At 38.4% G+C, this 16,225-nt stretch overlaps 1 protein-coding gene, 1 non-coding gene and 1 pseudogene across 14 annotated transcripts in view; 2 read left to right on the forward strand and 1 right to left on the reverse strand.

The window, feature by feature from the left end:
* The window catches only part of PUM1 (pumilio RNA binding family member 1), a 163,659-nt gene that overhangs the window by 110,750 nt on the left and 36,684 nt on the right, over positions 1–16,225 (forward strand). For 10 of the 13 annotated variants that reach the window (XM_074217887.1, XM_074217886.1, XM_074217875.1 and 7 more), the window contains 4 exons: positions 9,778–9,916; positions 11,163–11,306; positions 12,710–13,006; positions 14,475–14,711. In XM_074217887.1, coding sequence (XP_074073988.1) covers positions 9,778–9,916; positions 11,163–11,306; positions 12,710–13,006; positions 14,475–14,711 — 817 coding nt within the window. The remainder of the gene's footprint in view (positions 1–9,777; positions 9,917–11,162; positions 11,307–12,709; positions 13,007–14,474; positions 14,712–16,225) is intronic. The other 3 variants (XM_074217881.1, XM_074217882.1, XM_074217883.1) reach the window with 1 other exon arrangement.
* Positions 4,945–5,817, reverse strand: LOC141508868 (large ribosomal subunit protein uL16-like; annotated as a pseudogene).
* On the forward strand, positions 10,010–10,091 carry LOC141510672 (small nucleolar RNA SNORD103/SNORD85). Its single transcript, XR_012475101.1, has one exon. It is a non-coding gene; the product is annotated as a small nucleolar RNA SNORD103/SNORD85 (small nucleolar RNA).

Below are 16,225 nucleotides of genomic sequence, written 5' to 3' on the forward strand. Positions count from 1 at the left end.
ATCCTGGATTTTGCATACCTTTATTCTGTGTTATATCATATCATTTTTACCATATTTCTCACATTGTTAGTAGACAGTTGTATGCTCTTAATTTTCCATTGGATTCCTATCCCACATTTCCTTTAGCTAATCTAAGAGCATCTACTTTATTTACAATTATTTACTATTATAGAAAGTATGTCTATAAAAATATTTTGGAGAGTAATGAAGGGGAGGAAGCAGAAGAAGAAGAGAAGGAGGACTATACTAAATTATATTATTGTATGGGAATTGGTTCTAACTCAATAGAAATATCCAATAAGAATTATAATAATGTGATATTTTATTCATACTAATCTGAATTTAGTTGTTTCTGGCACCATTCTTTTTATTATTGGTCTTTTTAGGTTTTGCTCCTAGTAATGAATTCCAATACAACAGCATGGAAATTTTGTTTTTGTTTTTGTTTTTAGGTTTTTTTGCAAGGCAAATGGGGTTAAATGGCTTGCCCAAGGCCACACAGCTAGGTAATAAGTGTCTGAGACTGGATTTGAACCCAGGTACTCCTGACTTCAGGGCTGGTGTTTTATCCACTGTGCCACCTAGCTGCCCCATGCCATGGAAATTTTAGTCATTTTTGTAGAAAAAAATCTCAGTTGACTTCCAGAATTGTTGAACTAATTCCTAGTTCCACCTGAAGTATAGTAGAGGTGCCTAGCTTTCCGTAAGGCGCAGCATTGACTATTCACAACTTTATCATCTTTGATGGTTTTCTTTGTATAAAGTAAAATCTCATCTCTTTAAATATAAATTTTTCTTATTTTTAATCACATGGAGCTTTCTTTCCTAGGTTTGTCTTTGTTGCACTGTCTCATAAAGACTGGAGAGAAGCTTGCATCGAAGCGGAAATGAGTATTTCAATCCTTGTTGTAGATGTGCTGCTCAGACCTTCTGGGGGAGGCCTCATGGGCCAGCCTCTTTAGGAAGACTCAGTAGCATTTGTCCTAACCCAGGACTGTTTTGTGGCATGACCATAATCAGAAGACTTTATGGAAATTGAGATCTCAGGTTTGAACCATTCTTGGAGCTGTTCCCTTTGCCAAACTGTGGGAGGAGGCAGGCTTCTTTATCTGGCCAATGAATGAACTCATCCAGGTGAATTCTAGGGAACCCCCAGAGAAATGCTTAGCCCTTCACCTGAGATTTTCCTCATTACTCTCATTCTCTGAAACTTACTTGTTTGTGTGCTTTGGGGGATTGTTTATTGTTTATTGAGCTTATCATTTGATATTGACAAATTTCAGATTTATTGCTGAGCAGCACACTTGCAAATTGTCACCACTTCCTGTCAGTCCTGCTTTCTGGTAGACTTACTGGGAATAAGCATTCAGGTGTTGAACGGACAGAAAAATCTCTGTTGTAAATGTTTATTGCTATAAGCAGCTAAGTTTGAAGTTTAACTGCCCTAATCATGTGGGTGGACCCTGCAGATACTATTTTAGCTTTGTATATTTTTCAGACTAAAAAAAGGAATGATTTGAGAAAATTGCATACTTTCTTCAATTTGATGAATATTATAATCCACCTACTCCTCAGATTGTTTAAACTTAATATTTTTATCTTGCTCTCAATTATTCCATCAGGCTTAATTTAACATGTGGATTTCAAGCATAAAGGTGATTCTCTTTATAGCCTTTTTATGCATAAGAATATTAATTTTTGATCCTCATATTTATTTTTAACAATAAATTCTAAGACGGGTTCAAGTGATCTGTGAACATAGAAAAATTTTTTTGTAAAGTATATTTCAAAATAATTGATTTCATTGATAACTTTATATATTTTATTTTTTGAATTTAAACATTTTTCTGAGAAGGGTTCTGTAAACTTTAAACAGACTTCTAAATATGTATACATATATGTGTATACTATATAAATTTGTGTATGCATGTATGTGTGTGTGTGTGTGTGGGGGAGAGAGAGAGAGAGAGAGAGAGAGAGAGAGAGAGACAGACAGAGACAGACAGACAGACAGACAGACAGACAATGTTGACTGTGTCAGGCACTATTTTGAGACTTTCTACCCCTTAAATAAGCGGAAGGATATATGGGGGAAGAACAAGTTGTAAAAAAGTATCTTGAAAGGAAGGTGGGAAGAAGGTTACCTTTGGAAAAGGGGCAAGTTATAAAATTCTAGAGAGTTGGGAGTGGAGTGAATAGTGAAGCTGAGCATGGATAGCCTGGGCTGTAGTGAAAGGGGATATCTCCAGAATATGGAGCCTGTTCAGTTTGTTGCAGGTTTGTGAGTTATGTGATAGGAGACATAAAAAGAACTAAAGGGCTAGCTAGGAGCTAGCTCAAGTCAGATCTGGTGAGATCATTTCAGACCTCTTAAACCATCACAGAAGATTGAACTATTTACATTAAAGAAATTGCATATCTTTATTTTCCCCCTTATTTTTAATTTTTCAAAATTTAGAGTGAGAACTTTGTATTTTCTTTAGGCTTATTTTACATCCCTTTTTGTTGTCTTTATGTCAGTTTCATTTCCCAACATATCCTTTCTTTTTCCAGACTGTTATCCACTTTTTTATTTTATAAATATTTTGTTTTTCAGTTACACTCAATGGTAGTTTCTAGCAATCATTTTTTCCCCCAGAGTTTTGAGTTTTATAATTTTTCTTCTTCCCTCCCTTTCCTCTCCCTTTTCCCCAACAGAAGGCAATCTGATCTAGACTTTACAATTGCATCTATGATAGGCGTAGATTGAAAATTGAACATCTTGTGAGAGAATCAGATCCAAAAGGAAGCAAGAAAACATTAGAAATAGTAAAATTACTTCTTACCTAAGACAACTTTTAAAATTTGAAGATAATAAGATTTGGTCTTCATTTAAACCTGTAGTTTGTTCTCTGGATACAGATCGTTATCCTCTACCACAAATCCCCTAAAATTGTCCCTCATTATTGCATTGATAGAATGAGGAAGTCCATCATGGCTTACTATCACCCAGTGGTTTTGTTTTTTTTTTTTAGATTTTTTTTTTTCCCAAGGCAATGGGGTTAAGTGGCTTGCCCAAGGCTACATGGCTAGGTATTTATTAAGTGTCTGAGGTCGGATTTTAACCCAGGTACTTCTGACTCCAAGGCCGGTGCTCTATCCATTGCGCCATCTAGCCGCCCCTTATCACCCAGTGTTGTTAAAATGTTCTTCTGGTTCTGCTCATCTCACTCAGCATCAATTCACACAAGTCTTTCCAGGCTTTTCAGAAATCCCATCCCTCATGATTTCTTACAGAACAATAATGTTCCATCACATAATATATGCTACAATTTGTTTAGCCATTCCCCAATTGACAGACATCTCCTCAAATTCCAATTTTTTGCCATTACAAAAAGAGCTCCTATGAATATTTTTCGTACATGTGATATTTTTACTTTTTCATGATCTTCCAGTAGTGATATTGCTGGATCAAAGGAAAGTGCATGCACATTTTTATTGCCTTTTGGGCATTCCAGATTGTTCTCCAGAATGGTTGGATGAGTTCACAACTCCACCAATGATGCATTAGGGTTCCAGATTTCCCACATCCCCTCCAACATGGATCATTATCCTTTCTGGTCATATTGGCCAATTTGAGGTAGTACCTCACAGATGCTTTAATTTGTTCTTCTCTAATCAGTAACAATTTAGAGCAATTTTTCATATGACTAGAGATAACTTTGGTTTCTTCATCCGAGAATTGCCTTTAACCATTTGTCAATTGTGGAATGACTTTGTTTTTAAAAAAATTTGACTCCATGTAGTTTAGAAATGAATCCTTTCTCAGAAACACAAGTTTTAAAAATTGTTTTTCAATTTACCACATTCCTTTTGATCTTGGTTACAGTGGTTTGTTTTTGCAAAAACTAATTAATTTAATGTAATCATAATGTCCAGTTTATTTTTTATAATGTTCTCTGTTTCTTCTTTGGTCATATACTGCTCCCCTTTCTATAGATCTGAAAGGTAAACTATTCCTTGTTTTCCTAATTTGCTTGTAAGTTTGCTTTTTATGTCTTAATATTGCACCATTTTGATCTTATCTTGGTATAGGGCGAGAGAGATTGGTCTAATTCTAGTTTCTGCCATCCTATCTTCCAATTTTCCTAGCTCTTTTTATTGAAGAATGAATTCTTAATCCAGAAACTGGACTCTTTCGTCTTATCAAACAATAGATTACTGTCAGACTTATCCTTAAAGTAAAGAATTCTAAAATAGGAAGAAAAGTAATTTAATAATACTAGCAAACCCATCAGTTCAAAATGTTAACTGAAGTATTCCCTGCCCAGCCTCTTGTCTTTTCTGGGGGGGGAAGAGGAGAAATGGAGAAGTTGTGCAGTCCTTCATTAATAGTCAAAATAGTTTCATTATTAAAGGATTACTCCTTTCTGTTTGCTTACAATTTACAACACTATTCAAAAAGCCAAATACCTGATTTGAAAGTATGAATGTTTTAACATGATGACATTTTAGAGAACTGTTTGAGTATAATCCCAATATGAGGATTGCTAATGCTTGATTTCATTGTTGAGAAAGTTGAAAAAAAAGGAAGAAAACTGTACCCAAGCTCAAACTCACTATACCAGCAAAGTGCAGGTCTCTTTTTCTTTTAAATTTTATTTATTTAGGGCAGTGGGATTAATTAATTAATTAATTTTAGGTAAAGGGATTAAGTGACTTGCCCAAGGTTACTTGGCTAGGCAATTATTAAGTGTCTGAGGCCAAATTTGAACTCAGACCTTCCTGACTCCCGGGGCTGGTGATCTATTCCCTTGCAGCACCTAGCTGCCCCAGGTCTCTTTTTCTAAGGTAAAGTGCTATGCTTGAAAACATCTTGTGATGCAGTAGGAACTATGGGTTCATGCTTCCCCAGGAAGAGCTGCTCTCATGATGATTGCCTGCCCTATGGGTTCTGGGCCACAGGGCAAGCACTAGCCACGAACAGAAGTATTTTCATTTAATTCATCATTTAATTAAATAATTAATTAATCTGTTCATTCATTCATTTATTTTAATTTATGCAGTATTTAGTTTATTTATGCCTTATAAGGCTGAATTCACAGGGCACTCCATTTTCTGTTGGAATGCCTGCCACTTGTCCAAAGGACCGTGGCTAGGGATATACTTAACCCCACAGCCATCAGGAATGAGGCACTTCTGAGCTATCATATCCTCAAACTTGTCAGCATTAAACTTGGTGAAACCCCACTTCTTGGAGATGTGAATCTTCTGGCAGCCAGGGAACTTGAACTTGGCTCTATGCAACGCTTCAATCACATGCTCTTTGTTCTGGACTTTTGTTCGAATTGACACGATGACTTGGCCAATGTGAACATGTGCTATGGTGCCCTGGGGCTTCTCAAAAGCCCCTCGCATGCCAGTCTGGAGCCTATCAGCTCCAGCACATGACAGCATCTTATTGATATGGATGACATGGAAAGTATGAATGTGCACATGGATGTGAGAGCCATCCTTGCCACAACTTGTCACCATGTATTTGTTGGCACAGATGTGTGTTGCTTCCAAGGCTTCTGAAGACAATTGTTCATACTCATCTGATACCATGTGGTCACACAATGGGAACTCATCCACTTTTGCTTTCTTCCTACCAAGATTGAAGATTCTTATCTTGGCATCAGGAACTCCTCTGCAGAACTAGGACTTGGGGTACAGCTTGTTTTTACAATACCTATAACAGCAGGTGGGACAACAGCCCATGGTGCTAACTCTGGCAGGGACTGGATCTCGCTGCAGCGAAAGGAAGTAGTTTCATTTTAAACAAGGATCAAAACTGTGTTGCCACTTTTATCAGATTCTTGTCTTCTTTCATATATGCCCCCTGAAGAAACTTTTGAATGTTGTGTTCCTGCCTCCATTTCCCCATAAGCCCATTGATTTCATATTGTGTGATTTTACATATTGAAAAGATTTTTAGGAACACATGTTTTGAGTTATAGCACAACTGGCTGGATGCATCTGCAAAAAGTACAGACATAGAAGTAGAAGAACCTTGACAGGTTGCATTCAAAAGGTCATCTGCCACTGTGATTTTATATTTATCATCACTTTTTAAGAACATAAACCATTGTCAATCCATCTTTCCTTGCTTTGACCTAAATAAATGAGATCACATTTTATAAAGAATAAAAATTAGAGAGAACAAAAGAAAGGACCATTAATTTTGAGACTGCATTATCTTGAAAGATCTAGATCTTTCATAATCATGTGCATGTGTCTTTGTTGAATATTTAGTCTATGGACCCTAACATTTTCAACTCCCTTATTCACTGAACTGTCCTGCCCATTTCTGCATTGGATTAACTGGGCCCACTTTAAAAAAGAAAAACTCATATGCAGTTCATTCTTTTGGAACCCTGAAATAGTGTTTAGAAGCACTCCAACGTGTGTACTCATGCCCATTGGACTTAGCTCTTCCTTGGTTCTGTAACTAAAAACAGAATCTCTGGTGCTAAAGGCAGGAATCAGTGATAGGCTGCCATCACTTGAAGAATTTGCATTTCATTACTATGTTTATCTGTTTTCCCACATTCCTATTTGCCATAAATCTTTTGATCAAAATGAATATGTTTAAAGTGATAATATGTTTGTATAGCATGTGAGTCACTGGCTCAGAACTGCCCAGCGTGGCATGTCCTTTTCAGAGAGGGTGCTGTGCTCTCTGAGCAAGGCAAAATGGAGGTGGCTTAACGGAAATGAAGATATTTAAGTTTAGAGTAACTTATTTGTGCCCAACTTGTAAAGCATTCTGAGGTCCTATTGCTTTGATCAGTCATAGTCGGACACAATGTAACTTGTCTCTAACATAGTGCTGTTTTGGTCTTCTTTGATAAGGAAGGTTGAGGGGCAGCTAAGGTGGCACAATAGACAGAGCACTGGCCCTGAAGTCAGGAGGACCCAAGTTCAAATGTGTCCTCAGACACTTAATAATTACCTAGCCGCGTGACCTTGGGCAAATCACTTAACCCCATTGCCTTTTTAAAAAAAAACCCAACTGGGGCGGCTAGGTGGCTTAGTGGATAAAGCACAGGCCTTGGAGTCAGGAGTACCTGGGTTCAAATCCGATCTCAGACACTTAATAATTACCTAGCTGTGTGGCCTTGGGCAAGCCACTTAACCCCATTTGCCTTGCAAAAACCTAAAAAACAAACAAAACCCCCCCCAACTAATAAGGAAAGATGAGAACAAACCAACTGACACCTCCCCACCTCCCCTCTAGGCTAAGTGTTTGTAGCTAGCTCTTATTTAATCTCCTCTGTCTTTTTCTATCATGTCTACTTGCCTATCAATCTGTCCTTCTGTCTATCTTTCTCAATCTCCTCTACTCTAGAAAGTGCTCATTGATATAGTAATATATAAGATAAAAAAAAGCCCAAGGATGAAAATTCTTCCTGAAATAGGTAGATCCACATGTTATAATCTTTGGCAGCCTAAGACCCATCTTAAATATATCCTGTATATGAGGTAATAATATGTCCCGAGGCTATTTGTGAAAAGCCAATTTTCTGGTCGTGCATTCACATGAGGAACTGAGGCAATGTAGAAGTGGTCAGTATGACTGGCTTACCAATTGACCACTTGGACAACTGGGAGCCTGTACTGCCTGTGATACATAAGTGTGAATGGATAGGACCCTGGAAAGTGGCCCGGCCCATCAGCAGCTGTCTATGCAAAAGGAATTGCATAGTGGAGGTGAGGATGGTGTAGCCACAGTTGAACATTTGAATAGCCCTTGCAGCAACTTGGAATCCCTACTTTTCCATTTATTTCACTATTAGTTTAGAGCTTCCCTTGGTATTATTTAGGTGGTTGGTCATAACTTCATCTTTTGAATATCAGTATTTTAAACAGAAAGAAACCTGAAAGATTATCTCTTTCCAACTTCCTTATTTTTTTTTTTTATGGTTAAACTGAAGGTCAATGATACTTGTCCACACAAGGTGAAAAGCCTTCCCCTTGCAACCTTGTTCTTACAAGCTCAACTTTTCAGAATGGCTGGATAAATTCATAGTTCCACATGTACTTCCTATATTTGTTCCTGTACTTTTTTGAGTGCAGGTTGGTAGATAGACTCCCAATTATTTTATATCCTCTGTAATTATTTTGAATGGTATTTTTCTTTCTGCCGATCTCTTGGTATTATACAGTAATTCTGATTATTTATGAGGGCTCATTTTATATCATCTCACTTTGCTGAGTTTATTATTTAATTTTTGAGGTACCTCTTTAGAATTTGACTCCAGTTTGTATTCTTTATTTTACTCTCTGTTGTGAGCTGTTCCAAGTCTTAACTGAAAAGATTTTTCGGGGATAGTTGAGCCCATTACAAATGGGAAAAATAGAGTAGAAAAAAATGTATCCCTCTTTTACATTTAAAGGTTTTGCCTTGCATTTGCATTTGATTGATCATTTGTGTGACTGTTGGGTATTTAAATTGTTTCCAGCTCTTTGTAAGTACTGATCATGCTACCATTTTAAGTTTATACTTAGAGCTAGCTTGGTGACAGGGTGGATGGAGGACTGTACCTAGAATAAGGAATACTTGAATTCAAATCCAGCTTCAGACATTTCCTATCTGTTTGACCCTGTACAAGTCACTTCACTCTGTGCTTCAGGTTCCTCACTTGTCAAATAGGGATAATAATGACTTCTCTCTCAAGTTGTTTTGTTATATGCATCCAGTGATATTTGTAAGAGGCTAGGAACAGTCCCTGGTGTAGGATATGTTCTTATAGGTGCTTATTTCCTTCTCTGTGTGTATCTTTTAATCTCCTTTTTCTATTCCTTCTTGGCAACACTTTTTGGGTAGAATTCCAGTATATGTGATTTATCTTTTCTTATGACTGACAAATCTTAGAAACTTGTAGATTGCCTTTTTAAGAAGATTCTACCCTAAGAATTAGTATGGCGGTGTTTCTTTTTCTTCCCAACTTCTGAATTTGCATGTTGTATTTACTGAGGATAATAAAAGCACCTTCCTCTATTTTGTTAGTGATTCCATACATTTATTCTCTAGGTAGTGGTTCCTTGAGCCTCTCCCTTACATAGCAGTTCCATATGTGTTGAGGAGAGGGTTTTTAAATCACTCTTTACATCCTAATATAGGAATGGGCTGCAGACAATGATAAATATAATCCCCAAGGGATGAGAGCAGGGGCAAAAAATTAAAACGTGTCCTTGACAATAAAAACCTCCTGGGGGAATGCAATGACTTTGAGTTTGGACTGGATGGAGATGTTAGAAATGAATAAATCCAAGTCTGGAGAAATGCACGGATCAAAGGTAGTTTCAACATTCATCCTTCGGCAAGTTTATGAGTTGCAGATTTTTCTAGCATCTTTCCATCCCTCTCTTCTCCCAGTGGTAGTGAACCATCTGGTAAAAGTTTTATATGTACAATTGTGTTTAATATATGAATGAAATATTTTTTTTTCCAAGGCAATGGGGTGGAGTGATTTGCCCAAGGTCATACAGCTAGGTAATTATTAAGTGTCTGAAGCCATATTTGAACTCAGGTCTTCCTGACTCCAGGGCTGGTGCTCTATCCACTGTGCCATCTAGCTGTCCTCGATATATTTTTTTAAAGATTAAAAAAGTGCCTTGTATCTGATGAATGCATAGGAAAAGATCTTTTTCTAAAGTCCTCTGTCCTATCTGATTAGTCCCATAAGTGTGAGCATGGTATTACCATTTCTGATATGTAGGAAAGAGTTGATCCATTTTCTGTTTTGTTCCTAGGTTCTTCGTGGAGGTGCCAGCCAACGTCCTTTGACCCCAAATCAGAACCAGCAAGGTCAGCAAACTGATCCACTTGTGGCAGCTGCTGCAGTAAACTCAGCTCTTGCGTTTGGGCAGGGTTTGGCTGCAGGGATGCCAGGTATGGCTTCATTTGTCTTCTCTTATAGTAATAAGAGATGACTCACTCAGCAAGAGTCGGTAGTAGAAGGTTGATCTGTTGAAATCATTGAAGACTGGCTAGGATGACACACTTGCCCTCACTGAGCAATTCATTGATGAGAAACCTTGATTGTACTCATTGATTCTGAGCTAGTCTTAATTTTCTTTTTGTCTTTTAATTGGTTCTGGAAGGTGGACATATCATGATTTTTATACTCTGGTCCTGATTGTTTTCAGTTTTCTAGTGTGCTATATATAATTCATCAAAGAGTCAGGAGTTGTGGTTCATTTGAACTAACTTGTTTTTGTTAATACTAGAATTCTTGCAAGGGCTTCATTCTAAAACCAATGATTTCATTCATGTGGGTGCCAGTAGGAATAAATGCACATTGTACTTTGATTGGACAGCCTCTTGTTTTACCTGACATCCTTCAGAATTTCTGGTAGAGGTATATACATACATATATATATATATATATATATACTACTCTTAAGAAATAGAATTATATGTGGAAGGTTGCCGCCCCCCCCCCCCCCCCCTTCTATGTGCAAATGGCAATTTAATTAAGATTTATTTTGGAAAATTTGGCATCCTAGAGGTCAAAGGCTATTTGGATTGGGAGTCATAAGTAATGACTGTCTGTGGGTGAATGCTTTACTGTGCTTTGTGATCTAGTCTTCCTTAGAACAGGATAAAGCCAGGGCGGCTAGGTGGCGCAGTGGATAAAGCACCAGCCCTGGAGTCATGAGTACCTGGGTTCAAATCTGGTCTCAGACACTTAATAATACCTAGCTGTGTGGCTTTGGGCAAGCCACTTAACCCCATTTGCCTTGCCAAAATCTAAAAAAAAAACAAAACAGGATAAAGCTAACTCACTGTTGCAGGTGCTTAAAGCATAATGTTTATTATTTCCTCCACTGGTCTAATTAGTACTCTCGCTCTTTCTGGACCATTATATTGCTAGATTAGTTAGTTTTTGGCAAAGTTCTTTAACAAAAAGCATTAAAGATCCCTCCTATGTGATATTTCTTCACATGCATGGGGTCAGTTTTTTACCTTTAGCCAATAAAAATATATTGGTGAATATATTCTTTTGGATTCAGTACTATATCTTTATAATTTTGTGTACTTAATTATTCTAGGGAGGTTGTGCGCAGCCCGCAGCCCATCACTGGGGCTCTCTCCATATTTTGGGATTGATCTATTGATTTCTCCACTTCCTTAGGATATCCTGTCTTGGCACCAGCTGCTTATTATGACCAAACAGGGGCCCTTGTTGTTAATGCTGGGGCTAGAAATGGTCTGGGAGCTCCTGTCCGCCTTGTAGCCCCTGCTCCTGTCATTATCAGCTCCTCAGCAGCACAAGCAGGTATATTTCTGTCTCTTACTCATAAGGCTATATCTTGCAGCACTGCTTTAATAAAAAAGAGGTGGTGGTAGTAATGTTGGTGGTGTTTTGGAGGGGAGGGGAGGGGAGACTGGAGTTCTTTCTGTAGACTGTTTAAAAATAACCTATTTTATTCCTCTTCATTGTGAAAGCACCTTCACCTTTGGCATTGTTGTCTTTTGTGTGTGAAATTCAAAGAGGTTCAGAAACTGCTGCTGTCCTTTTCATACTATTTGGTCAGAAAGTATTTAAGGTCATCTTAATATGGGAAGGTGGCTTGTAGTATTTATTAATATTATGTTGTAAATTTTATGCATAGTCAAAGTTTTTCATTCTGTATGAATTAATATTTTCAAATATTATTTCTTTGTAGAGGAAGGAAGGAGAGAGTTTCTATCTAGATTTTATTAGAAGGGGAATGAATGCTCATTGTTAATGCTATAATGAGTTACAAAGTCAAATAATTCCTTAGTGAGTATCATTTTGAGCATACTACAGCAGGGATGCTGTGAAAAAGGGTTGCCAAGCTAGCTTTTATTTTGGGGTTTTCTACTCCTGAGACTTTAAAAATGAGAGTAGCTCCATTTTGCAGAGATAGGGATCCAAGTTAATTGACTCTGTTTCATTGGTTCTCAGAGACAAGTAGGGGGATTTGGGGTTCAAGAGTTAGAGCAGATCCAGATAGACCTCTAATCTAACCTTTTCTTGAATGTGTTCCATCTTCCACTTGGAGAGTTTAAATAATACTGAGTTCACTACTTTCTGAGGGAGTTCATTTTAGTTTTTTAAAGTTCAGTTTCTCCTTAATGAACAACATTTTGCCTCTTTTTATCTAAAATTTGCCCCCTCCCCCTTTCCTGCTTCTGTCCATTAGATTCAAGGAAAGTCTATAATACTGAAAAGAGGCCTGATACAAAATGGAAGATATTTTATAAAAGTACTGGTTTTGGAGTCAGGAGGCCAAAATTGAAATTGTGATTTCCCTGAGTTTTCTGGGCTTCGATTGCCCCATCTGTAGAATAGGGGTTGGATTAGAGGCTGTCCAAAATGCAGCCAGCTTGGTGATTTTTATGCAGCCCATCTGTGAGTTTACTAAATGCTTTAATAAACAAAGCCAAAGAACTCTCACATTAAAATGGCAAGTCAAAATATATTGTCTATTGTCTCAGTAAAAACTTTTTTTAAAATTAAAGTTGGACCACCCTGGACTGGATGTCCTCTGATACCTCATTTTAGTTTTAAGTGTTTGATTTTGCCATTGTTTATGTGTTAGATTCTGTCCTGAAACAATGTAATTTCTTTATCATTAATATCTAAGAGAGAGAAAAGTAATTTGGGAATAAGACTTTTACCCTAATCCACTGTGTTTGATTTTCTCATTGTAGCTGTTGCAGCCGCTGCAGCCTCTGCAAATGGAGCAGCTGGTGGTCTTGCAGGCACGACAAATGGACCATTTCGCCCTTTAGGCACTCAGCAGCCTCAGCCCCAGCCCCAGCAGCAGCCCAACAACAACTTGGCATCCAGTTCATTTTATGGCAACAATTCTCTGAGCAGCAACTCACAGAGTAGCTCCCTCTTTTCTCAGGGCTCTGCTCAGCCTGCCAACACTTCCCTTGGATTTGGGAGCAGCAGCTCTCTTGGAGCCACTCTGGGATCAGCCCTTGGAGGATTTGGAACTGCAGGTAGCAATCATGCTTGAGGTGCCTTTAAAGTGAAATTATGTTCTAACCTTGATGGAGTCCTGGAAATATTGCATAAGCTTCTATTGACCAAAGTCGTTAAGAAAGAAATCCCAAGATGCTCACCCAATTCCTCTGAAAAAATGAGGAAACTTCTTCCCCTTGATTATACAGATAGGACTATTTCAGGATACATGAACAAGTGGTGCAATACATGGAGCATCTGACTTGGAGTCAGAAAGTCCTCTAAGTTCAAATCCAGATTCAGGCAATTAGTAGCTAAGTGTAGACACTGGACATATCACTTCTTCTCTTGACTCCCTTTTCTTATCTGTAAAATATCGATAATATATTTCACAGGGTCATGGTAAGGATCACACAAATGAGATAACACAAAAGTACTTTGCAAAGCTTGGAAGGTTTAAATAAATGCTAACTGCCGCTGCTACTACTTTCACTACCACGAACTGCTACCACTGCCACCACTTCTACTACCATTTCCACCACCACGACTTCTACTACCAATGCTACTACTACTACTGCTGCTGCTGCTGCTGCTCCTACTGTTACTGTTGCTGCTGCTATTGTTACTCTTATCTCTCACGCCCATTTAATTGTGTAGACAGTAGATCACTAAGCCTGGTAGGAATGGATAGAACTTAGTCCAGGTAAAGGAAAGAAGGTGCCTTTCTAACTAGAAGGGAGTGAATAAGATAGGTCCAAACTGCCTTTTCAGTATATTCCAGGAAGGACCTGGATGGTGAGGAATGGTCCTTGGATTCTTAGGTTGTAGGTGACAGGTTGATGTTCTGACAAATTAGAAGGAGTGTTTTACATTGAGATGCTTATAATGTAATGGAATTGGGGAAAATGTGAGGCAGGATGCTAATGGACTAGATGAGATGTGTTGTGATCATTGGGAATGTCTGAGGAAGAGGGAGTTAGTTATATCAGTAAGTGATGACCAGCCCATCGTGCGCCTGCATAGGGTTCGGAGAGCTGCTTCCTGACCTGCTTCTCATGGCTGTGTGTTTGAGAGGGAAGATCCCCTTTTATACATTTTTTAAAAATATTGCCCAACCATCCAATGGAACCCAGTAACATTGCTGTTTAGAATCTACAAGAGGCCAAACCAGACCTTTCTCCTCTTCTGTGATTTTTTTGTTTTCCTCTGTTGAGTCTATATTTGTCCATGAGGGTTTTCTCTTTCCACCATACAACAGGGCCTGCTTCTAGCCAGGCTCCTTCATGGGAATATGGTGTTTTGAGCAGTCAGCTTGGTGTCAACTCTACTTTCTCTTGTCATTCGGTACTCCTCTTTATGCTGTCCCTGGTGACAGGTGGGCAGAGGGTATAGAAAGGGGAGGACCCAGACCAGGTTATGATGCACCATGTTTTAGAAGCATGTCATTGGCTTTGTTCTTAAAGCCCTAGGGCTGCTCTAATCTACGTTGTTTCAATTCTATTTTAGTGGCAAACTCAAATACTGGTAGTGGCTCCCGCCGAGACTCCCTGACTGGCAGCAGTGACCTATATAAGAGAACCTCCAGCAGTTTGACCCCCATTGGACACAGTTTTTATAATGGCCTTGGCTTTTCTTCCTCTCCTGGACCTGTTGGAATGCCTCTCCCTAGTCAGGGGCCAGGGCATTCCCAGACACCACCTCCTTCTCTCTCTTCACATGGATCTTCTTCAAGTCTGAACCTGGGTAAGAGCTGTTATTAGCCCTGTCTTGTTCTCTTGCACATCTCAGAAATACTTTACAGGTGCAATTAATGGCCACTTGATTCCATAAGAGGGTCAGCTCTATACCTGTAGACTTGGCCCTGTTGCTGTATACTTTGGGTTCCTAATTATTTCTGATTTGTATCTAGTATCAGAATTTGATACTGGAGTTTATAAATTTGGGAAGTGCATTATCGGGAAAATGATCTCCATTATTCTTTAAAGCAGATGTCTCATCTGGCAGCTTTATGGCTAGGAAATCTCGAAAGGAATTGATAGGTCTCCTTACTTGATAAAAATCTTTACTTCTTCTAGCTCTTCCCATACAGATGGCTGGAGTATACATTTATGACTCACAGATTAGTTTTTAGCAAGGTGACCCAGTGAACAGAGAGTGCTGGGCCTGGAGTCAGGAAGACCTGAACTGAAATCCGACCTCAGACTCTTTACCAGTCGTGTGGCCTGGGGCAAGTCATTTAACCTCTCTTTGCCTCAGTTTCCCTCAACTATAAGATGATGATAATAATATCATCTGATTTCTGGGGTTGTAAGGATCAAATAAGATAGTGTTTGTAAAGAGTTTAATGACTTGCCTGGCACATAAGAGGTCCTTCTTTGTGTATTATCCCCATTTCATAAATAGGATACTGGTTATATGGGGGTGGTTCATAAAACAAGGAGTCATGAGACCAACTAAAAAAGTCTTTAAAAAGTAAGTCTAAGATTGGATTAGTTTTGATGTCATTATTTGTGACAGGTATAGTATGTATAGGATAAAAATTATTTTCTTAACAAATTTCTCAATATAGTAGAGACTTGAAAGTAAGACTCGAAAGAAGTTTAGGATGAGCAAAAATGATAATAGTAACCATTATTCACAATTATAAGTTCTTTAAGAACTTAAAAAGTTTACAAAGAACTTTACCAAAATTCTCATTTTTATCCTCACAACCACCCTGAGTGGTCGATACTATTTGAGGTAAATAGGGTTAAGTGACTTGCCCAGGGTCTTATAGCTAGCAAGTGCCTGAGGCCAAATTTGAACTCAGGTCTTCCTACTTTCAGTCCAGCATTATATCACTGCACCACCTAGGTTCCTTCAAATAGTCATATGAAATATCTTTTCTCCTGAGAGATGTCCTGATTCACAGAGTGGAGGGTCAAGTTTTGGAACTAATTTTGTTTAGAGCAATGGGAGCTTTACCTCCACTATCGCAAATACAACTCTTCATTGCTTCCTCATCCTTGTGGGGTTTTTGGTCATTTTCTTCTGTTCATCCTCCACAGAGGAATTGGCTTAATGTCCTGGAGTTCTTTCTTTTAGATTTTTAATATTACTAGTGGAACTTTCCCTTAGCCCATCTGTTATTCCTCGAATTCTCTACGTGACTTGCTCGCTTTCCATTTCTTCATTTCTTTCCTACTAATTCTGGTATGCAGATCATAATATGTTGCATCCACCTTTGAACCTACCATGTCTTTCTGTATTGTTCTTTG

This window comes from Macrotis lagotis, chromosome 1 (assembly GCF_037893015.1).
Source record: "Macrotis lagotis isolate mMagLag1 chromosome 1, bilby.v1.9.chrom.fasta, whole genome shotgun sequence".
Lineage (NCBI taxonomy): Eukaryota > Metazoa > Chordata > Mammalia > Peramelemorphia > Peramelidae > Macrotis > Macrotis lagotis.